We start from the raw sequence: 24,015 nt of genomic DNA on the forward strand, positions 1-24,015 counted from the left end.
GTTCCACTTTTTAAACCACAGTGAGATGGAGAAAATGTTTGAAAAATCTATTTTCTTTTCAAGTGTTGTGTTTTTTCAGAGCCAAGCTGGGAATGCCGCAGTTCTTGAGCATAGAAGCCCAGAGCCTGCTGCGAGCCCTCTTCAAAAGGAACCCCTCCAACAGATTAGGTATGCATGCGCATTTGATCGGGGCATTTGTTATGTGCGCTCTGCCTTGTCAGGTGGTGATTGTTTCTCTCGGTGCATCTTCCCTGATAGTTATCCTCTTCGTTATGCGGCATTTTGTGTTCCTTCCCAGAGCGCAGTGAACCTTGAGCGTTACTAGAGAAATTTGCAAAGAGCACAGGCAAACCATTGGAATCTGCAACATGATATTAGCTCGTATTGTATTTTTTTGGTGAAGAGGGAGGGTGAAGCACCAGCATTTATGAAGGGTTTAAGAGAACTGCTGCATATGATAATATAGGCAACTGAAAAACAGGTCTCTCTTAAATCTGTATAATTTAGCTGCAAATCTGAGGTGCGGAGCAAAAGGGAGTAGAATTTGTCTCTCCCATTCTCAAATAAGTTTTAATGCTGTCTCATTCTGTTTGCTGGGAACATTTTCACAGTAGGTTTTCTTCTTTGTTACCCTAAATGTGTTATCTCCTTTCTTACTAATGTGTTTTTACCCTTTGTTAATAATCCTATTTAAATTGTGATAAACTAGAAGTATGTATTGGATCATGCATCTTATGCCATTTATACCTTTGTTTGGGAGTTTTATTATGAAATTGATTGCATTTGGCGAGGTCATGGACAATGCCTGGTGCGTGATTTTAATTGCAAATTTGGTCTTCGGTTTTTACGTGGAAGAATAAGAACAGTCATATCAAGTGAATGATATGAACTTAATGGCACTGTATTGTTTTTCATTTAAAAATCCTATCTAGATCTGTGAAAAATTCTGGAGCTTTCTTTTTTCCCCACAGGTCTCATATTCTGCATTTTGGGTGAACAAGGGAAGAATTTGCTTCTAAAGGAAGGGGACAAACCTTTCCTTTGTACCTCTGTTGGGGTTTTTGTGCCCTTAGGAGCAGGAATTGACCTTAGGTGCAGGGATTTAATCCTTCGGTTTTGTAAACTGCATCACAAGAAGACTGCAGATGGGTCATATTTAAATACGTGGTTGACTCATTGCCATCCATGGGAGTTTTGGCAGCTATGAAATTACTTGTCTTTTAGAGAATGGCGTAGACTGGTTAAATATTGAGACGTGTGAAAAGCAATTTGCTCTTCTCTCTTGCAACCGTTTACACTTGTAAGATTGTTTCAGACTGGAGACGTAAAGTTAGAAGCAAAAAGCTAAGTTAGGAAATGGCTTGTTCCGAGACGTGAAAAGAGCGAGAGGTGCAAGAGAGGTTTCCCCCTTTCCATCCTGCAGTGCCCACGCTCCCTTCTCCGGTGCTGGAGGCGGTGCTGCCGAAGCTCTGCTGCCCAGTGCCTTTGGTCCCCCGCGCAGCAGTCCCAGCGTTAGCGGCAGAGCGTGAAAGGCTTGACAGCCCACTTCCATCACCGCCTGCCTGAGAGAGGGGTCCGGCCGTTTTTAATAGGCACGCGCGGGTGGGCTCGCGCACGTGTGGAAGATGGACGCTCTGCTCTGCGCCCTTGAGCTTCTGCTTGACCTTTTCATGCTCTGGTAGCTCTGTCCCTTGCTTCAGGTGGGGCGGCGTGGGAGCTACTCCAGCCCTCTGCTTTACACCGAGCACCGTCAGACTGTCACGTTTTAGGTGAATGGGTGTTTTCCGCCTGGCTGCAGCGTCGCAGCCGGAGCCCCCACCTCACATAGAGGTCAGACACGGTGGCTCAGCTGTTTCCCAAGGGAGCCTGGCTCCTGCGGAGAAGGCCAGTACGGAGCAGGCTGCCTCTCCCTGTGACTGCCGGGGAGAGAAGGAGCCGAGCGCCCTTGCTCCACACAGGGACCAGGGGACAACCCCACCTCTGGCAGAGGTGGGGAGCCAGTCCCTCAGCACCCCGCTGCGGCCCCTCTCCTCCCAGGCAGACGCCCACACGGCCCGCAGAGGGAATGCCCTCCCATAGGTTTCACCTCTTGACCTAAATGGTAGCTCTTGTAGTCCGATACGCTGTAGAGATGATAGTCGAAAAACACATTTTCTCAGCAGGTTTCAACCGTTCTCAAGCAATTTGCTTGACATTAGAGAAAATTAGAGTCTTGGGATTTCTAGGTTTAATCTATGTTCAGAAAGATAATATGCTGCAGCAAATATAAACTTTTTTCCCGCTTCCTCCCTCTGTTCCTTTCTGCTGTTTCCTCCCTGTCTCTGTCTCTTGGTTTTGTTCTGCTCTGCTCGTTTTGTGGCTTCCCACAAGCTGCTATCCATCCAAAATGGGGCTCCAGTGAACTCAGTGGGAGTTTCTGGATACTGGTCCTTAAATAAAAAGCTACTCGCTAAAATAAGCAAAGTTGCTTAGTTTTAGCCCCCTGTTGTGATTTAACCCCAGCCAGCAGCTCAGCAGCATGCAGCCACTTGCTCAGTTCCCCAGCACCCAGTGGGATGGGGGAGAGAATCAGGGGAAAAAAAAGTAACACTCCTGGGTTGAGATAGGAACAGTTTAATAGAACAGGAAAGAAGAAACTAATAACGATAATAATAACAACAATAATAAAATGACAATAATAATAATAATAAAGGGATCGGAATATACAAAACAAGTGATGCACAGTGCAGTTGCTCACCACCTGCTGACCGATGCCCAGTTAGTTCCTGAGCAGTGATCCCCCCAGGCCAAGTCCCCCCAGTGTATATACTGGGCATGACATCACATGGTATGGAATACCCCGTTGGCCAGTTTGGGTCAGCTGCCCTGGCTGTGTCCCCTCCCAGCTTCTTGTGCCCCTCCAGCCTTCTTGCTGGCTGGGCATGAGAAGCTGAAAAGTCCTTGACTATAGTCTAAACACTAATGAGCAACAACTGAAAACATCAGTGTGTTATCAACATTCTTCTCACACTGAACCCAAGACATAACACTATACCAGCTACTAGAAGGAAAATTAACTCTATCCCAGCCAAAAACAGGACACCCCCATATCATCTCCCTTTTAATACTGGGGAATCGCTAAGTGTCAAGGTTTTAAACCTGAGATTTATTGAAATACTGGGAAGGCTGCGAGAAAGGAAGACGTTATTTATAACACAAACATTCAAGGAAATAAAATCTAAAAGAGTAACAGAAAAATAGATCTTAGCATTCCAGCGACAGCGGTGGAAAGCTTCTGAAGGCTCTCTGTTCTAACTGATTGAGAATCAGTATGAAGGATTATGGAAACAGACTTGTTGGTAGTAAAAGAAGGAATACTTAATGTTTGGCCTAAATTCTGAACAGAAGTCAGTAGAAAAAAGGACTGCTTCAACTTTGTGGCTTTTAGCTTTTTCTGGGAAAAGTTTTCTGGAAGTTAAAAGAAAAGTAGGCTTAGACATCCTGTTTTGAAAAATCTTTGGAAAATTAATGAAGCATGCTAAAATAAATGAACCATATTATGGCTCAAACACTTGTTTTCAGCCATTGTTTCAGAAGTTTACAAATCTGGAAAGTGTATTTAGTTCCAAAGTATTTTTAATATTGGCAAGATGAAAGATGCTGAGCTTTGAAAATCATTTTATTCTGATTACCGTCTTGCTTTTTGCCATTTGATTTAGATATCTTAACAAATAGAAGTAAAGATTGATGAAGTATTCTAAACTTTTGCTTTGAAATTTGTTTTGAAGCTTTGGATTATTAATGGAAGAAAATATTAGAGTTGAAGGGAGATACTCAGATAAGGCAGAGAAGGAATTTAGTAATCCAGTTTACCTGATTCTATTTTTAAGTCTGGTGCTCGTATTAATGCTTTAGAACAAATTTTTAAGGAATCAAAAGTCTTCCTTCCTTTGGCATCCCTTGTTACGGATGCTGTCTGTTCTTTTCTGAGCCTATACACTCTACTGTACAAATAGTCTGCATTGCACTGCTTTGGTAGTATTGCTCTGATTAAGTACAATAAATTTTAGTTTATAGACAAGCATAATTTTAAATTATTAAAATAAACTAACTGGTATATCCAGGCAAACAAGGAGGAAGCAACTCAGAAAAGAAATTGTATGATGAAGGTGTTAGTTCATTACATTGCCAGGAACTTAGGCAAGGGACTAATTCTTACTTGCCCTAAGGCCTGGATCTAATCAGGTAGGTAAATGAATGTAAAGAGCATTTCAGGAACTCCCTACGCTGCTGAGCAGTATAAAGGTTCCAGAGTCCTTATAACTGAGCAGCTTGGCCAAGAAAGTATAGAGTAAAAGCATGTGCTAGTAGATTCAGAATAAAAGCCAAATAAAGAGTTATTATTTCCTTAATCCTATTTTCTCAGTGAAGACATATTCTGCTTTGGCACATAGAAAACTTTGTTTTTCCACTTTATAAGATGGTGGGTTTTAAAAAAGAAGTTTCACCTTTGTCAGAGTGACTGTACATCTTTCTTGTAAACCTTAGGAATGCATTTCAAAAAATCTAGCCCACTAAAAAGATTCTGAAGCTGTGGAGACACTAAAATTTTATTATCTGAAACTAAAAATCTGGAAACACTTTCTGCTCATTTTGAATATCCAAATAATCAACTTTCAAATTTCATAGGTCTCCCTTTTTCCCCTTAATATATTACAAAGCTCACATTATCCATAATGATTCAGCAATCAAAACATTCTACTGTTACTGCTCGCAGACACTTTTATTACAGGCATAAAACAATCTTAGATAATCAAGTTCTCGCTTATTAGCATGAGGCTGCTTTTATATAAATCCTTGCACTCTAGAATGTGTTTAAACTGGCAGTTTGATCTGAAAGCGTTATTTATCTTCACAGACCTTCATGGGACTGTATGGCACATAGAAATGTTTGCAGGCAGTAGGTTTGATTGTGCTGATTATTCTTTACAGATAGGTTTGATTACTACATTGAAGTTAAAGTGAAGTTAAAAAAAACGACTAGAAACCTAGAGGAAGGTGAGAGGTTTGTGGTCCTGTGGTGTGCCATCCTGTGCTGCACTTCAGCAGTTTGCTAAATACCCATCTCTATACCAAAAAATGTCCATCCCCACGAAGCAGGACTTTCCAGTTACGACCTCTCTGGTGCTTCTCTTTTCTCCATGAAAGCACATCTCTTTCCAGTACCACTTTAGATTTGCAGATGGTAAATGAATGGCTGAAACATGCTGAGCAAATCCAGAGAGACTCCACCATAGGCACTGGTGCCTAACCTCTCCCATGGACTTCTGGAGTGGGGTCAGGGTTGCCCCTCCTGGCTCCCAGAGCTGTCCCTGGGCGAGCCCTTGGGCCACCTCCTTCCTCCAGCTGAGGAGAGGACCAGGCGACACACTGCTGCCTGCAGCCACAGCACACAGCCAAGAGGGAGCGGTGGGCTATGCCAGCAGGTCTCATGGCGGGGAAGGTCAGGGAGTAAAAACTGCAGGAAGCGCTGAACCTTCTCCATGGTGTAAAATTGGTTGCTGCGAATTGGAAGTCCTTCACTCTTTGCAAAATTAGGCTATTACCTTCCTAAAGCTCTTCAATACATTAAGCTAACCAGAGATGGAGTCAAGCCCTGGCACTCCTAACAACATATTCCTTCTCTGCTAGAGTTCTGAGGTGGCCCCAAGTGGGAAATGCCAATTTTTCAAATGAATGCCTGTGTCGACTGCATGCTGCGTTCCTTACTGCACACTGCAGTCCCCCACTAAGAAAAGTAGCTATGGGTGGGCTTCTTCCTTGGTCCTGATTTCTGGGTTTTTGTGGAAGAAAGAACAACAGTAGCAAAAAGTGTGGCTTTCAAATAGATAGTCTGAAAAAGGCAGGTCATTCCCATCACACAGTGAAGTATCCATAAGCCTACAAAAGAGGGAAAAGGGAAACAATGGGGAAGGGACAGAGCAGAGAAGATTGAATACATCAGCAGTTATCCTCAGTCCAGGGAACGCTACCAGTAGCTTACAGTGTCTGTAGCATTTATCCCAGTCCTTTGAATTCAGTTTGGCACTTGGATTTCATCCTTATATAGCAAAGAACATCTACTGCACATTACAAAGTTTCCAGTCGCCACCACTGAACACAAAACATTTTTCACAGATATTTCTTCTCTGAAGAGTTGCTTAATGTAATTCTCTTCAGAGTAACTGTGTTGGTTTCATGTTCCTGTTGGCATTGCTAAAATCAGAATAAATCTTCCAAGGGAATCTAGTGCAGACTTTAGACCGTGCATTGAAAAAACATGCTAGGGAAGACGTAGAACAAGTCTTATTACTATCTAAGTCTCACTATTTTCTTGTTCAGTACCCGTGGGCCATAAACAACTGCCTAGGGAAGAGTAAGAATAGGGTAAGCATATGTAATACTTCACCTAAATTCTCTCCCAGTCTACACCTGCTTTAAGGTCAAGCAAGGGGTTTCCTGAACCTCCTGTGGTTTGTCGATGAAGTAATCTGCAACAGATTTCTTTTCAACATACTTTTCTGGCCTCCCCCTGAACCCATGTAAATATTTTGCATCCACATCATCTTTTCCAAGGAATTCCACATCACGCAACTATCTGTTGCCTGAGGAAACATCTCCAGGTTGTTCTGAACCTGATTCCTGCTAACATCATTTAATGACCTATCATAAACCTACTCAGTCATCTCTTTCCAGGTTGAAAAGTCCTGGCCTACTCAGTCATTCCATACTATTCCTTGTTGCCCTTCTTTGATTTTTCCTACCTTCAGCAAGTATACCCTTTTATAGGTGGGGGCATCAACTACATTCTGTACTCAAGTTGTAGGTGTACAACAGACTTATACAGTGACAATGTTCTTCCTTTTGTCCTCTTTTCTCTTTCTAAGATTTGTTTTCATGCTGTGTTTGCCTAGAGCCATCTGTCTGTCATAACCCAAAGACCTCGCTCCTCAGTGGGGTTGATTGCCTCCGAACACATAATTTGGCGTGGCAGGCTAGGATTGTTTATCCTTATGTGCGTCAGATACATTTGTCTATACTGTAAGATTACCAGGATGGGGAAGTAATCAGAAGAGCATTCCTCTTGTGTTATTATTTAGCAGGCCTGACAGACAATCCTGCATGTTACGTTCACAAAGTGTTTGCTTTTTGTATCCATTCATCAGTGAATGTTAATCAGGCTGTAGGAAGCTGTTCCTGGTCAATGCATTTTGGCAAACATCGGTAATGTTTTGTACACAAAGAGAGCAGATGTCACATTTTACAAAAGCATGAGTTGACAAGACCTTTCTAAAGCTGCTTGTAATGCTGATCTTCAGAAAGTACAAATACTACATAAAAAAAGCTGAGTCCTCTGAGGTGCTGAGTGCCTTTTGCAAGGCGCTTATGAATCCCAAGTCCTTTTGGGAATCAAGGATGCTCAGCATCCTTGTAAAGAAGTGCTGGGTACCTTTCAGGAACTGATTCCAAAATTGCATTGCAAAGCCTTTGCTTCCAAATGTTATTTTTCCTACTGGAAAATGAAAGGTGCTATTAACAAAGTCAAATCAACCCCCAAAATGCCATGCTAAATCATCTCTGACAGTTATTTAATTATTACTGAGCACCTGTTGGTTTTTGCAATGGCAGTGAAGCAAATAAATTGAGCTAAAGGAACAAAAAGGCAATCTTCAGTGAAGACATAAGGCAAAAGTAATTAGATTCATTACCAGATCTCAGAAGAGTTTCTCTAATTTTCCTTTAGTAATGTAACAGAAATTTAACAGTGAAGGAAACATACCACTGAGAGTCATGATTTTGGTACTCGGGCAAATTTGAAGACAGTATTTGAAAAGGGGGAACCTAAAATCCTGGCTCACATTATTTGGAGCCTTTAGGTATTTTGAGTCTGAACTTACCTGAAATGCAGCTTTCTCTGCCCATGGAAAATGGATAATTAGACAAGATTTGAAAGTCGGTGCGGATAGAAGAGCTACCACGGGTGGCGGGGAGCAGCAGTAGCCTTGCCATAGTATCGGGACATCTTGGGGCTTCTCCTGGCCTCGCTGGTGCGTGCACTCTGCTGCAGCTGAAATCCTGTGTCTCATCTGAAGCCTGAAGTGAGCATCTATTCAGCCTCAGCACCAGCCTCAATTAGAGAAAAGTAAAAAACCCGCCACCATCCGATTTTAATTAATGAAGTGCCCTTGTCTGTATTTACGGTAGTTTGTGCTGTTATGGCAGTTGCACTGTTCAGGGATTCTTGACTAGAAGAAATGTTTAGATGGTGACTCAGACTTTGTCAGACGAAAAGAGGGGACAGGGAGGAATGCTGGAGAAGAGATGTCATGCAGCACTGTTCTAAGCATGACTTAATTTTGATTCTTTCATTCTCTTGTCAGGTGCTGGATTTGATGGAGTGGAAGAAATTAAACGTCACCCTTTCTTTGTTACTATAGACTGGAACGTAAGTGGAGCAGCATTTTATTTGTTCTTTTTTAATTATTTTTCTTAGCTAAATTTTTGAAGGCAAACTGCCATGCTTAGAAAGAAGATGAAGGGAACTCTAACATAGGGAACCCAGGAGCTAGAGCCTTTTAAGTGGGTGCCTATGTCTCTTGCATACATATTTGGCAGTGTTAGGTTTACAGTTGGACTCGATGACCTTAAAGATCTTTTCCAACCTAAATGATTCTATTATTATATATATACATTTGTTCACATACCCAAAATGAAAGAAATAGAAAGCTGCTTTCAGCATTGCCAGTTTTTTCTAACTGCTTGTCTCTGTTTTGTCTGATGGTCTGGCTTATCACGGTACTACCTGAGGCTATTTGCAGTGTTCTGCAGAATAATTTCCACATTCAGCTCTAATAAACATGATGCATTGATTGTGGGAGCTGGGCTGGAGTGAAAATGAGCAGCTTTAAATGACAGAATTCCCATAATATTTCAACTGCAAAAGAAAACAGAGCCAAAGGACTTGGGCTTGAAAGGGATACTCCAGAGGGAAGCGGTGTGATGCTCTAGGTCCCTCCATCTTGCTGCTTTTATGTTCCATATTGAAATACGTGTCCCTTCTGACTGGGTTGGGCAAGCTGGACTAAATGCTAGTTTTATTCTTTCTGATGTCAGGGACCTCCAGGAATCCTATTCTCTCTTGGAATTATTCAGAGCAGCCCCAGGGCTGCTCTTGCACGTCTGCCGACAGTAGCTCCAAAGAGCTCCCAGCCCTGCAGGCGCACCCTTTTCCCAAACACAGCCTGGTGCTGCTGGGACTGTCTGGGTATCCGCAGAGGTGGCACAGCAAGGTGTACAGCAGGTTGTGCTACTTTATGCTGGGGGAATCATAAATCTTCCAGCACGATAGCTCTGTTAACCCCTTCTTGTCACTTTTGGCCTGAGTGACCATAGGATGGGATCTGGCCCTTCCACTGTATTGTGATGGGGGCTACAGAAAAGCCCGACATAGATGGATTTTCAGAAGAGTGATTTTACATCACTGAGTCAACCAGCCAGAACAGGAAACAGCAGCTCCTCTTACAAGTGGTTGATGTTTTATTGAGGTGAGTCATTAATTTAACATCAGCACTCAAAATTGGAACAGCAAACATTTGATCAAATGTAATATGGTTCAAATAAGACATGTCAGACATGATTAACAGCATGGTAAACAAGGATTTATTTTATTGCTATCAGCTACAGCTCATAAAGCTGGAGGCAGAGATTAGCTAAGTATTTGATTTAGACTTGGAACAGGTGAAGCCTTCCCACATTTTCAGCGTCATATTTGTTCAAATCGACTTATTTTTAGACAAACCTGGAGGCAAACATTTTTCATTTTTGATCTGGACATCTGCCAGGGCATCAGAGCTCCGGTTTGCCACATCCTCTAGAATTTTCTAGTTTAATTTTATCTGACCTGTGTTATGGTATTATTATGTCTCTTTAGTATTTGATCTGAATTCACTCATGAATGCTAGTGTTACAGGTCACATTGATGCAGTTCTCACTATAAATTCTGGTAAACCAGCATGAATGTATGTGACAGAGCCATTCTCAAACTGCTGCCCAGGGCTTTACAGTAAAGCTAATTCCTCTATGAAAGGACATTTTGTGGTGCCCAGGTGGTCTTTGAAAGGCCTACAAAACCATTTATTTTAGAAAAACTCCTGAATCTGATTTGAACTGCATGTTGAAGAGTTGGCACTATTCAAAAGCATGTTAAGAGATGATCAATGAAAGTGGAGTTTGAGATTTTCCTTTCTGGTCCACCTGACTTTTAGTCCCATTACATCTGTTGTAGAGTCTAGATTCTCTTTCCTCTTCTGCTTCTGACTAATCATGGGATTCTGTATGAAGACTTTACATTAAGTGAAAATTAAAAATAGAGAATCCTGAAGAGTTTGGGTTTTATTATTATTATTATTATTTTCTGTATTCCTCTGGTATCTCCACAGTCCTCAGCTTTGCAATCAAAATACAGGTCAGGTGCATACGTCTTAATGTAATAAGGAGCACTGGAGCAGTGAGAGGGTTTCTCCCTCTGTGTTCGCTAGTGGAGCAGCTCAGTAACTCATCACAGAGAAATGAGGCTCTGCATCTTGGAAAGGTTTTCAGCAAAGTCAGTTCTGGTCTGCAAGAGTCCTCAAGACCACCTTCTCTCATGATGATTGGTGATTGTTTCAAGCTCAGTTCTTTAAGGAACAATTTCATGCCTGTCCTGAGGAAATTGTACAGTCCTCCATCATTTGAAAAAGTTCTTATGGACGGGTTAGGGAAATATCTACCGTGAAGAGGCTAGGTGTGCTTGACCATGACTTGGAGCTAGAGAGGAAGGCGGATTTAATTGCCCTTTGATGTCTTATCTAGCCCTCTAACTTTGCTGTAAAACGTAGCCGTAAATATCCATTTTAATCCAAGATAATTAGTGCTTATTGCACTCTCTTGGAGACAGACGGTCATTATTACATAGATCAGCTATCATCTTTGTAATAGATTTGCTCATTTAATCCTAATTTTGCTATCACTCATGGAGATCTTGGGAGGCTTATCTAGTTGCAGCAGCAGTATTGTATGCATTTCAGAGGGGTGTGAGCCAGCTGGGCCCTGAGCTGAAGCCAGGACTTTGCCTCACAATGATCATCCAACTAACTGTTAACGTGTTCTCCACGGACAGAAACAGCAGGGTCAGAGAACAGAAACAGATCAGGCACACGGATATTTAGTGCTGATCTCTGTACAGTTGCAGGAAAAGAGTCCCCGATGCCGTTATTTTGTTCTCCCATCACGTATACAGAATCCCTCACATCAATTTGTAGGCAGTCAGCAAACAACATTTTTGAGGCAGGACATGAATGTTGATTTATTTTATACCTTGGTAATATAATATAAAGACCTCAGAGAGCAAGAGGCAAGTTCTTTTGGAGAGCTTCTGTACTACCTTGGCAGCTATGATAGACAGGACTGCTGCGACTGACAGCATAGAAACTTTCAGTGACTCTAGTAAAATGATCCTTCATCAAGGCTTAGAATGGGCTACTGTCTTCTAGAAACCCAGTGTGAAACAGGTCTTTTTTCAAGCAATACTTTTCCTACAAGGGTGACGTGATAACCATGAACAAACCACCAAGTTGCTTCATCTAATTTTAAAAAGAGATTCAAAACCGCAGTGAGCTAGCTGCTTCCCTCCAAGTTGTGTGTGAAGTCTGGATATCACAGTGATGAAGTCATTAGAATCTGCCCTGATTTCAGCTGGGATAGAGTTAATTTTCTTCCTAGTAGCTGGTACGGTGTGTTTTGGATTTAGTATGAGAATAATGTTGATAACACACTGATGTTTTAGTTGTTGCTAAGTAGCGCTTATCCTAAGTCAAAAATTTTTCAGTTTCCCATGCTCTGCCAGCGAACAGGTATGCAAGAACCTGGGAGGGAGCATGGCCAGGACAGCTGACCTGAACTAGCTAAAGGGATTATTCCATACCATAGGACATCATGCTTACTATATAAACTTGGGGGAGTTGGCTGGGAGGCACAGATCGCTGCTTGGGCATCGGTCAGTGGGTGGTGAGCAATTGCATTGTGCATCACTTGTCTTTCTTGGGTTTTATTTCTCTCTCTTTTTGTTATCTCCCTTTTCATTATTATTATTACTATTATTGTTGTTGTTATATTTTCTTTTCTTTTATTTCAATTATTTAACTGTTCTTATCTCAACCCATGAGTTTTACTTTTTTTTCTGATTCTCCTCCCCATCCCACGGGGGGGGGGGGGCAGGAGGGGGAAGTGAGCGAGTGGCTGTGTGGTGCTCAGTTGCTGGCTGAGGTTAAACCACGACAGAATCACAGGCAGAAATGTATAAATCGGACCTTCATTTCAGAGTACTGTCAGAGCTGTTCCCTCAGGTTTTGGATTGGAGCTTGGTTATTGTCTCTGTCACCGAGGTGTTTATCTGTTGGAGCAGTCATTTCCTACTTGTTTCCCATCCTTCACTGTCTTCAAACCGATGCAACCAGACATAGTGTCTGGTTCGGATGAAGGCAGCAAGCACAGTGGAAGCAGCACACACAGTGTAAGAAAGCCCCCTGTTACGATGCTGCAGATGCTGCTGCCAAGCCCAGCAGAGCTGATGGCGTATGACCGCTGCATGCAGAGGCAATAGGTGCAAGCCTGGAAAACAGGAGTGTGGCCAGAGAATGACCGTCCTCCTCCAGATGCCATTCCCGTGTTCCACGGTGCCATTCTTCAGCACAAATCTCCAGCCAGCCTAGGTTTAACTTCTGGTGTATAAGTGGCACTAAATGAACTGTGGACAATCTGACAGTTTTTATGCCCAAACTGAAATTGTGGCATGAGCTAATCTTTGTAAGAGTCTCATTTTTACAGCTATTGTCACCCAGTAGCAAAACGCTAAATTCCCACTTCCCAGTGTGAAAAATAGATGAAGGATTCTACAAACATCAGTCTTCCTGCTCTAAGGCATTTAGTAGGCACTGTGACACAAGTTTGATGGATCCTTTGTTGAATGAGTGGGCTGTCTTTCATGATCAAGGCTGGGATTCACAGGAAGGAGATTAGATGTCCAGCTCCTGAGTTTTACCTGCTTACTACCCTTGCACCCCCTTTTCTCCCTAAGACAAGCAGACCCAAAACGAGTTGACCTCAGATAATTTCAGCCATTGGCTCTGAGAAAGCACAGTCTGGTTCCTGACTTTTTTTATTACTGTTTCTTCTTTCCAGGTCATGCATAAAGAATTTCTGGCTTTTCATTGAAAATGAAAAATGAAATCCCCTTTTGCAGACTGCAGTCAGGGTGGTGTATAAACAGTAGTTTTTGTTTAGATGACAAGCTAAATTGGAACTAGAGCAAATGACATGCTAGAAAATGAACTGTCAAATACAGCTGAGGGAAGGAGTGAGAAGTAAGTGGACTCAAGTTCTGTTTCCTTCAATATTAATCAGAGATCAAACTAAACTGAAAATGTGAATTATTTAATTGCAGATTTTACCAACAGCGAAAATTGATCCCAAGGTCTGAATTCTGCTAGCTTTTCTATCATTTGTAGGCAATAACATTGAGTCATTAATCTAGGAAAGGACAAGCATTTTAAAGGGTAGTTCATCCTTTTGTCTGCTTATTGGATTTTCCATGACAGGTATATGTATCAAGGGAGTTTATTCTCATGCTACAAGTGCGTCACTGTGGAGGGTAAGATCTTTCTATTTCTAGAAGGTGTCTAAGGAAAATTCAGTTCTTCATCAAAGAAACTCAGTTGAGGAAATGACTAAATAGTTTTTAATTAAATTAAACCATTTTCTTTTCCTTGATATTTTTCAGGCACATGTACAGGGCATTTACATCTCTGGGATTTTTTAGGAGTGCATTTTTTTTAAAGATGATGAAAAATTAACTGCTTATAAATAACAAGAGACAGACACATGTTGCAGCATTTTGTTACTAGTCTCCCTGTTATATTACTCAAGTCCCAGCTGAGGAGGTGTTCAGATGAAGCTCATTTTAGGGGTCTGGCAACATATACTAAGAAAAGGTTATTGAGGCCTGGGGGAAAATTAGTTATTTCAAAAAAAAAAAAGGTTTTTGTCCCAAATCAGAAAGGAAGTTGATAGAAGCTCATAGTTTCTCAAACTGCTATAGAACTGTGTTCTAGTTAATTTGTAGGTACTTACTAATCTGAAGGTGCTGATTATCAAAGTCTCAGGAGGATGTGAGGGGTTGATAAGTAGACAGAAGCATGGATATGTATCCAGGTGTGGATATCTAAATCAGTACTTTCACACCTTGGAGTTCATCCCCCTCATTCTGTGGATTACGCACTCCCTCTGCCCAGCCACTGGATACGTCAGCCATGCGTGATGCAGTGTGATTCCTGATACATCTCAGTCACGTTTTTCTTTGATAAGTCAATGCTGTGGCCAGTTCAATAAAATGGGGGTGGGATGTAGGGAATAATTCTTTACTGGGAAAGAGACAGAAATTACACTCTCAATAAAACATTAAGGGCTAAGGAATGCATTCCTCCTTTATGGATGTGGAAGCAATGTGGAAGAAAAAAAATCTTCAGCTTCTTATACCTGTGCAAAATAACACACATATAATGATCTTAAGTACCCAACCTGATATTTAAATGCTCCAGTTAGCACTAACATATCCGAGGTCTCTTTTGAATGCCCAATAAAATGCCCCCAAATGGATATAAAAACTGGGATTTAAACTGGGACAGCTGGGACCCTGCTCCCATTAAAATAGAACTCCCAGTGACTTCTGCATACAGAGCCAGGATTACCATGATTTGGGATGATGTAGCTAACTGTTTAGACTTTACCAGGACTTATGTGACAGCCTGATAGAAATGGTCAAAGGCAAGATTTGAAGCTTAACTCGCTATGTCATTTGCCGCTCTGGTTGGTTTCTCTTGGAAGAGATCAAGGTGATCCATCAGCCCCAAATAATTTGGGACCGTGGTAAGAGATAATAAATTAATACATTTCACCTAAAATTAGAAATATTCTTGGAAAATCCAGAAGGCTCTCAAATCCTCCAAGAGATTTGTTCCCTGTGTGTGTAGAAAACAGCAGCTGTGGTTCTTACTGTTTTCTTAGATCAGCTTGGGTCACGTTGTGTTTTGCAGTCTACAGGATGCGGGTTTTTAAAGGACAAAGTGTCCTGCCTGTAGCAAGCATTCATGTTTAACTGTGTTGGGCTGCCCTGTGGTTTAGTGTGCTTCAGCAAATTGGCTTTAGTTGTAGTGGCTCACTCAGACAACTGGAGCCAGTGTGGGATGGAAAAGCCCATAGATGACACTGCTCTGCTTGTTCTTGTTCCTCAAAGATTTTATTTAGTTACCCAATTCAAGAGTTTGGGGGGAAAAAAAAAAGAATATTTTAGGCAGTTTACCTTTTGCTCTTCCTAGCTGTCTAGTCAGAAACACCAGAAATAATTTTTATCACAAGTGGAAAAGGAAATTGAAAAGGGAGTCATCGGGTTGCGCTCAGAGGAGGTGCTTTTCACTTGCAAAAGCAACTTCTTTGTTTCCATCCCCTCCCAGCAAGCGAATTTGTGATTACACATCTTTAGGTGGCGTGTGACTCATGATGAATCTTCAATCCCTCCCTAGTAGTGGAAGATGTGGGTTAGGGATTCAAAATACAAATGTAGCTCCAACAGCACTTAAGAAACAACAGGCGGGGGGGAAGGAATTAAGAGGCCAGAAAGAATATGGTTACGATAATCAAAAGAGAGTGCACTTCCCGAATGATGTATGACTCTCAAATATTTTCCAGTTTTTGGACCTCACAGGATGAGGGTGCACTTAATTCAAGGAGAAAGCATGTGCGTGTGACCGTATTGCTTTCTGCGGTAGAATGACTGCAGTTGTGAATTAAGACAAATAAAGGGAAGCTGGAATCAAATAGCTTTCTCAAGATGAAATCCTAGTAACAGAAAAACCTTCAGTAGGTGCTGAGTTCCCTTTTAAAGTTCTGTGCAGACAGAAAAAGATATATGTTAATTACTATGTTGATACTTTTCAGCTGATGAATGACACTTCCTGCTTAAGATTACAATTGGCTTTTAATTATTTGGAAGACTGGCTTTCCATTGTGGGACACAACAATTATTCATCTCTTTTTCTCTCAGAAGATACGGAGCAGTTTTACGCAAGCAGGAACTTTTTATGGTGAAATGGCCATTAATTATTGCAGAGTCATTTCCAGCCTCGCTGTTCCACTTTTCCAAGGAATCATAATTCAACCACAAGCATATGCTTTATGCTAATGCTAATACTATGCAGCAGAATGTCAAGAACCTTTATTTATCTATGCAAAATCAAGTTTAAATTATGTTGATGTGCATACATCTTAGGTTTGACCACATGCTTTATATTGCAGAAGCTAATTCACCACAAAACCCACAGTTAAAAAGAATCTTCCTGCATGCGAAGAGCTGGACAAGCATGTATTAATCTCCATTAAATATTTTGAAAAATCAGCTCATTATGAAGCTGTTTTAAGAGCTAACCTGAACGTACATATTACAAAGAGTCAAAAAATTGAACTCTCCAGCTCTTATCATGACTTGAAAGTTTGGATGAAACTTTATGCTCAGACACGTTAATTATTGGGCGCTGTCTGTGGCAACTAATTCAGCCCTTTGAAACCTGAGAACAAAAGCATTGCTAGAAAGGGAATGCAGTCTAGGGACTGAAATGCGGGCCCAGGAGTCAAACTGGAGCTCTGTTCCCCATGCAGCCATCAGCATGATGTTTGGTTTTGGCCATTTCAAGCAGAGATGATGCAAAGATCGCTGAAATCAATAGGACTTTTTCCATTAACCTCTGTAGGCTTTGGATCGGATCCAGACATGTGGCACCTCAGTTTGTTCATCTCCCAGGGGGTGTGTGTGTCTGTGTGTGTGTGAATGCTTGCAAAGGAGCACGGTGAACCAATTTCTTAAAGGTCACAAAGCATGAGTAAAGAGGCCACGAAGTCCCTGGTAATAAAGGCAGTGTATTAGCATGCATTTATGGGGACTGTTACTTCTGTGATCCCTTACATGCCCCCTCACTCGCCAGCACAAACTCACACACCTAGCAGTGTTTGCCTGTTACCTACCTTCCTCTCTTCCTTATATTTTTCCTTGGTTTTGCTCCTCTGCTCAAGCCACGCTTAGCCCTTCAACATGATTCCCCACCCATCCACGGTGCTTCCTTCCTAACATCTTTTGCTGGGAATTTTATCTAATCCCCAGCTGTGAGCCCCTTCCCTTCTACCAGATATGCCAAAAGAACAAGTCTCTTGTGTAGGTTGTGAGGACCAGGCGGCCAGGCCTGTTGCTCTGCTCAGTCTGGCAAAGTATCAAACATATTGCTAGTTCTTGACAAATAAAAGCTAAACCAGGCGCCGCTTCCCAGCAGTTCTTTGTGCTCATTGCCATCGCTGCGCTGCTGAACTCACTCGTGCACAGTTTCCTGGTGTTCCATTGCACGGTCCGGTCCTGCCCTTAAGATCAGTGAATTTCCAGATGCCTCCGCTGGAATATTGTGCCAGTCTAACGGGGTAGATTTTTACCAGAAAGATCTGCATTTATGTGCTGGATTCCAGTAACTAAAAAGTGCGGGGACCATGCAGGACACAGGTTTTAAGCCGACCAGTCAAGCAGGAGCCAGAACTTCGAATACATCGTCCTTTTTTTCAGTCCCGCAAGGATGGGACAGAGCTGAGCGAGGACACCCTAAACAAAGCGGGGGAGCCTGTCTGCAGGTGCTGAAGGTGTACAGATTATTGTTGATTGTGATCTGTTCTTCTCCTTGTAGAAACTATACAGGAAAGAAATCAAGCCGCCTTTCAAGCCCGCAGTGGGACGGCCAGAAGACACCTTTCATTTTGATCCAGAGTTCACATCTCGGACGCCCACGGGTCAGTAAGGTGGCACATGGGTAATGCATCTTTTCAGTGAGTAAATTCATTCTTCCTTCCCCTCCCCATTCCAACAGGGGTCTAAAAGTCTGATCACCTGTGGGATTACTGGGTTTTGCAATATCCAGCAGGAAGTAAAGGCTGGTTTGGATTTCCAAGGAAAGCAGCTCATAAGCATTTCACTGACTTCACATTAATTTGTCCTCAGGAAGGACAGATTTCACATTTTTAATAGGAAAATCAACTATTAATTTGCTATTTTATTATTCTTATCATTGCTTACATTAGCTGAATTTAACTATTTTAAATTACCTCGGCTTCAAAGAACTTTGCATCTCTGCAAGTTAGTATACAATTATATATTCCATAGATGTTTTCTTTAATGATGAAATCCCATAGACTATGGACTGCTGGAAGTTAACACATGGTTAAGAGTAATGAAGAATCATGAAGTTCTCAGACCAGTGGAGTTATGCCAACAGGAATTTGGCCCACAATATTTGGAAAATCCTTGCAGTGAGAATGTTGTTCCTATAATTTCTATTTCCTAACAGGAATATCACCTTTCGTGCACTATATATATGAAGATGATTGTTGCACAAAACACCATCTTTCCACTCTTCTAGTTGAAAGCAAAAATATCGGTAACCTCAGAGTGGTAATCCCAGTTATAATGTTACCTCTTGCTAGACAGGGATAAGCTACATTACACTCCTGCCTGTGGTATTCCTGTGTAAAAGTACCTATTTATATGTTCTAAAATGTAAAAATTTAATTAGCTGTCACTTGTAAAAGACTTTGAAGATGGTAAGCGCTGTAAATACCACATAATATTGCTGTAATAACCAAGTATAAGGTCTCAAGTGTCAACCCTCAAATTGCCCCAGAACTGTTGCAGTGAGAGTCAAAGATCTGAGCTTTCGTTATGAAAACCCTGCATAATAGCACATGAATCAGAGCTGAGATTTCCTGTAGTTTTCATTCAGGCTTATCATGACCATCAGCCTTTTTCTTAAAACTAGCCCAAAGCTCTATTCAAAGCCTGGCTCAAACCTCCTTTCATGGGGTATGAAATAGTGGTATCTAGTCAAAATCTTTTATCAGTCTTGGTTCCTAGTTTTTTTGGCAAGCATGTGTCGACTTTCACAAGCTATAAAAATATTACACTCTGGTTATTCAGCTCTAACTGGAACATCCACCTGCCTCCAGTATATGTTAGTCCTGTTCTGATACTCCTGTCCCGCTGCATGGAAACAAATGATCTTTGGATACCAGACATTTCACACCTTTGATGTTAGCTTTAATTCAGATTTCAGAGGAACTAATTTCTTTGAAATATTGGAGACTGCGAGTTAGTCTGATCTTGAGAGCAATGCAGGCTGGTGCTGCCCTGGAAAGTCTCAGAGAAGGACTGAGCGTTTGGGTTTCTTTGGAAGTTCACGCTTCACTGGTTGTACTGGCATGAAAACCCTTATAATTCATGCATGTGCTGATGCCCAGGGTAAAATTTTACATTCTACGTGCTACTACTGTTGCCTAATTCAGTTTGATATCTCATGCCAGACACTGACTTGGAAGGTTTGTCTTGGGGTGGTGGCTGGGGTGGGGAGATGGCCTGCCTCAATTCTGCTTCATGCTACTATGGAAAGTGGCCTGAGAAGCAAATCCTGTAATTTCAAAATGGGTGTGATTGGAAGTGTGAATCCCTTTATGCTTCCAGAGTGATAGAAAAGCTCTGGTAGACTGGCAGCATATTTTGCAGCCCCTGACTGTTGACTGGTTGGGTCAGCCAGAAGGGAAGAGCATCGCAAGAGTGTTTAATACTGGCTCATATGGCCAGTGGAATGAAACAAGAACCCTTTTTATTTTGGGGTTTTTTCCATCATGACATAGGTGCCATACAAACTTACCCTGTTAGTGAGAACGTACCTAGACAGAAAGCACTGTAATAATTCCTGTTTCATGGTGATAATGCAGTCATTGTGTTTAAATGAAGCTGTCAGAAAGATATTACCAAGGAGGGGGCACAGATACATACAGTCATTTTGCACTCTGTCTATGAATGAGTTCTCCTGCCTGGAAGCAGGTTTATGTCAAAGTTTTGAATCCAGTAACTTTTCAGTCCAGTAATTTGCTGTATCTCAGAAAGTTTCTTTAGCCTGGAGGTTGAAACAGCTTTCTGTGGATTCCTAACCTCAGCTCTGAGTGCACCGAAGATGTGGTTTCCGACATCGACGGTTCATCTCTGTGGGTATAGTTTCATATATCACTTTTTCTCAGGGATTCCCCTGAGGTGGAGTTGCTTTTTCTGGCCACTCGTTTCCTAAGCCCACATCTCATTTGTGCTGACTCAGCTCCTCACAGGGAGCAGGAGACTGAAGCAATCCAGGTTATAAATGGTGATTTAAACAAACATCAAACCAAAATCATTCTGATGATCCAACTTAGATTTCAGTCCATAAACGTTTTTACTGTTCTAAGTGATGGGGCAGCATGCTGTAACCAGCAGGGATGTCTTGGGCTGGCTTTACTGCTGAGAAAAAATATGTAAAATTGCACCTGAAGTATCTAAATTTCCTCCTCTGCAACTAAGATAATAACATTTGCTAACCCCAGTGAAGCATACTGAAGTAAATTACTTAAGATTTATGAAGCCTTTGAAAAATCCTGTAAGTTAGATGCTCTAGTGGGACAAATCATTATGACTCTCACAGGGAGAAAGATAACCATTATATAAGATTGGTGTTTGCAAGTGAGTCTAATTCAGACATGAAATGATTCTGGATTTATCAAGACTAGGAAAATGATTTAGGTTTCATAGCTATCAGTTAATTAACATGATTTAAACATAATTTTGCACTTAACAGAGGTGTTTTAACATTTAATTAGTATGATGGGCATATCAGTTGGTGGTGATGAATATTTAATATTGAACACCAAATAATCAGTAGATCTTCCACAGTGTTCGATAAAGAGATTGGCAGTGAATTATGAAGAAACAGTTATTTTTAAATAGAGATGACCTAGCACTTATATTTTAGAGCCGGATCACAGCTTTTCTGAAGTTCAGGAGTGTTCAGATTTGAATTACTGTCATTCCATCTTTTAAAACAAACATTGTTTTCTCTTAATTAATCCCTCTTGGAAAATCACTGTTGTATATATGCCATTGTAAGAAGTACCCAGTGATGCAAGAGATCTGGTGTGATTCATCCATGTATTTGCAAGGAGAGTGCCCATCAATACACTGAGATAAACAAATAGCCCATGTCATTTTACCAAAAGACAAGCTTCTCCACCAACTTTGCAGTGAGGTCTGACTTGCTGTGCTTATTTCTGATTCCTGTCAAAGCTGAGGCAGCTTTGTAATGAGATAGATAATTAGCTGCAGTCTCAGTTTTGTTTATTCCTGAGCAGGTAATTTGTTTTTACCACATTCTGGCTTCAGATCCTCTCTTGAGTTGACCATAGATTTATACAGGGAATGTCCCCACAAGGAAATACATTCTCACGTATTTTCAGGACCTCAAGCAGTACTCAGTCTTCCACACCGTTGCCCTTCACACTAATGGGTGGTGCTGATGGTGTAGGTAGGTGAGTCAGATATAAGGTCCAGTGGGGATGTATCTTCTTTACTCTAGTGAAACTGGGTACTTACACACTCATACAAGGAGATGGCTTTCTAAAGCAGGTTTAGCTTTGTAACCTTGCCATGGTAAATCACATGTTGCACTGCAAGAAATACGAAGCGGGGAGGGGACAGAAAAAAGAACAAATAAAAGGTGAGCAAATTTGGGTACTACAGGTTCTAAAGCCAGCTACCCAGCTACCCAGGAAAGGTTTGCCGTGCAACTCTCACTTGCTTATGAAAATACCTGGGACAAAACATAACTGGGGCAAAAGATCTCTCTAAAGCTTTTCAGAATTTTAAGTGAACTGCAACACTTCTCGGTTTGGCAGGCTGTTTCTCTCACTGAGCAGTGGCGTAGGTACCAGAAACTGCTCTCTAGTTATTTCATCCCAAAGGTAGACTAATTCAGGGCTTTTTTGTCTCCAGCTGTTCCTCCCCTGGGTTTGCCATGTCAGGGGAAGGAGTGGACAGAAAATATCCATGAAGGGTAGTTAAAACACTCCTAGCTATTTTGTTCACCTGAGGACGAGTCACCCAGCGTCTTCCCTGGAATAGGTCCCAGCTCCTAAAGCTACTGCAGAAAGAGCCTTATGAGGCTGCAAACCACCACTACTGGAGCATCGTGCTTTTACACCTGCTTCAGGTCCTGTCTTCTCTACATTCTCCTGACCCACACAACATACCACATTACCCAGAAAGCACTTTAGGCTTTGTAATTTCTGTAGTCAAGGTGTGCTGCGAAGGACAGATACAGCATCTGGCAGCTTTTTCCCACTCCTTGGAGAACCTCTGCTAAGCCAAAGGGGTGCCCTGCCCCGAGCCATCCGTCTTTCTCCTAGCCTCGCCATCCTGCACCTTCTCTCTCTGGGTGGACTCCTGGCACAGAACGAGCGAGCACTGTGAAAAAACCCTCTGTATCCAAGAGGAGAGATCCTTGCAAACGATACCCCTGCACTGTTCAGATCCAGAGGAAAGGGATGGAGAAGGCACCCCACAGCCTTGATATGGAGGTGGATTATATTCACGTGTGTCTGCCAGTTTAGCAGGATCTGCTGTTGAGTGGCAGGGGTGACTTTGTCTGTTGCAGGTGCCGTGCTATTACTTTCTGATCTTTTGTGCAGCTCACGAGGCCACTTTCTTCCTTCTCCTACAGATTCCCCGGGTGTTCCTCCAAGTGCCAATGCTCATCATCTTTTCAGAGGGTTCAGCTTCGTTGCTTCTAACTTGGTGCAGGAGCCAGCACAGCAAGAGGTGCACAAAATCACCGTCCATCCAATTGTGCAGGTACTGATGCTGATGTTACACTTCACATCTGGTGGGCAGATACATATGTGCATGGTGTATTTAAACTGCCTCGGCATTCTCACTGGTATTTCACAGCTACCCAGTGTAGGTAGGAGGTGTTTACATGCAGCATGTAGGAGGTGGAAAATGAGAATTTTTTCCCAAAGGCTTTTACCTTTAAGTTCACATTCTCCACAGCCTTTACAAAGGACATAGGAATCGCACCTTACAACAACTGAAATGAAAAGTACTTCTGAATACCTGAAACACTATTCCAGTTGTGCATGCAGGACAGGTAACGAAGTGTTGTTTCTCCAGTGAATGCATGTCATTCTCAACAGTTTTGTCTTGGATTATATGATACGGTCTGTGTTGGCAAAGGGGCTCAATGAACTGCTGCTGTAGGCTCCCACAGACATGGAACCCAAGCTCCTGGGTGTGAGAGGCCACCGTGTTCCTGCTGCTATTGCACAAGAGCCTGCGTGTACTCACAACCCAGAGCGGCTTGACGGGGGAATGACACTTGCCAGACACTTCGTTCTTTGCTGCCATTCCCCTACAACATGCTCTCCAGTTACTGTCATTTAAACCAGAAATAAATTGCTACAAATGGCTCAATACAGCAGAGGAACAGTGAATTAGGAGAAAGAACTGGGCTGCTCAAAGGTGCAGCAAATTTTCCCACAGGGAAAAAGTTCCTCTCCTACCCACAGCCAGAGGTATACATGCCTCAAAGAGAGACCCCCTTCCTGTGGTTTTCGTCATTTTCATCCCAATTTTAATAATTTACAGTGGAATATGTCATGTTCTTAAAGATTCTTTTAATGCAACAGGAAGTGAACTGTTACCCAAGCAATTACATCCCAGAAATTTTATATATATATTCCTGTGGTCTGCTTTGTAAAAATGTATTGAATGTTAACACAGGCATGTCTTATAATTTAGAAGATTCTGTGTGGACTTTGCTAGTGACGTTAACATTTTTAGACAGAGGATCCTAGAGGATTTTTAGAGCTGCTGGTCATTTCTTGAGGCCTGGGATGGAATTTGCAGCAAGGCCTCAGATTTGGGTTTCACCATCTAACCAGTCCACCTGCCCAGACATTTTCCAAAGGCCATATGAATCAATGATGCCGTAGTTCATTCTATATCCTTCAATAAATAAAATT

General features: G+C 42.0%; 1 protein-coding gene across 4 annotated transcripts in view; it reads left to right on the forward strand.

Annotated features, from left to right (window-relative positions):
* The window catches only part of RPS6KA2 (ribosomal protein S6 kinase A2), a 308,863-nt gene that overhangs the window by 253,552 nt on the left and 31,296 nt on the right, over positions 1-24,015 (forward strand). For all 4 annotated transcript variants that reach the window (XM_069786870.1, XM_069786872.1, XM_069786871.1 and 1 more), the window contains 4 exons: positions 80-168; positions 8,400-8,464; positions 17,829-17,931; positions 22,716-22,846. In XM_069786870.1, coding sequence (XP_069642971.1) covers positions 80-168; positions 8,400-8,464; positions 17,829-17,931; positions 22,716-22,846 — 388 coding nt within the window. The remainder of the gene's footprint in view (positions 1-79; positions 169-8,399; positions 8,465-17,828; positions 17,932-22,715; positions 22,847-24,015) is intronic.

This window comes from Haliaeetus albicilla, chromosome 7, assembly GCF_947461875.1.
Source record: "Haliaeetus albicilla chromosome 7, bHalAlb1.1, whole genome shotgun sequence".
Taxonomy (NCBI): domain Eukaryota; kingdom Metazoa; phylum Chordata; class Aves; order Accipitriformes; family Accipitridae; genus Haliaeetus; species Haliaeetus albicilla.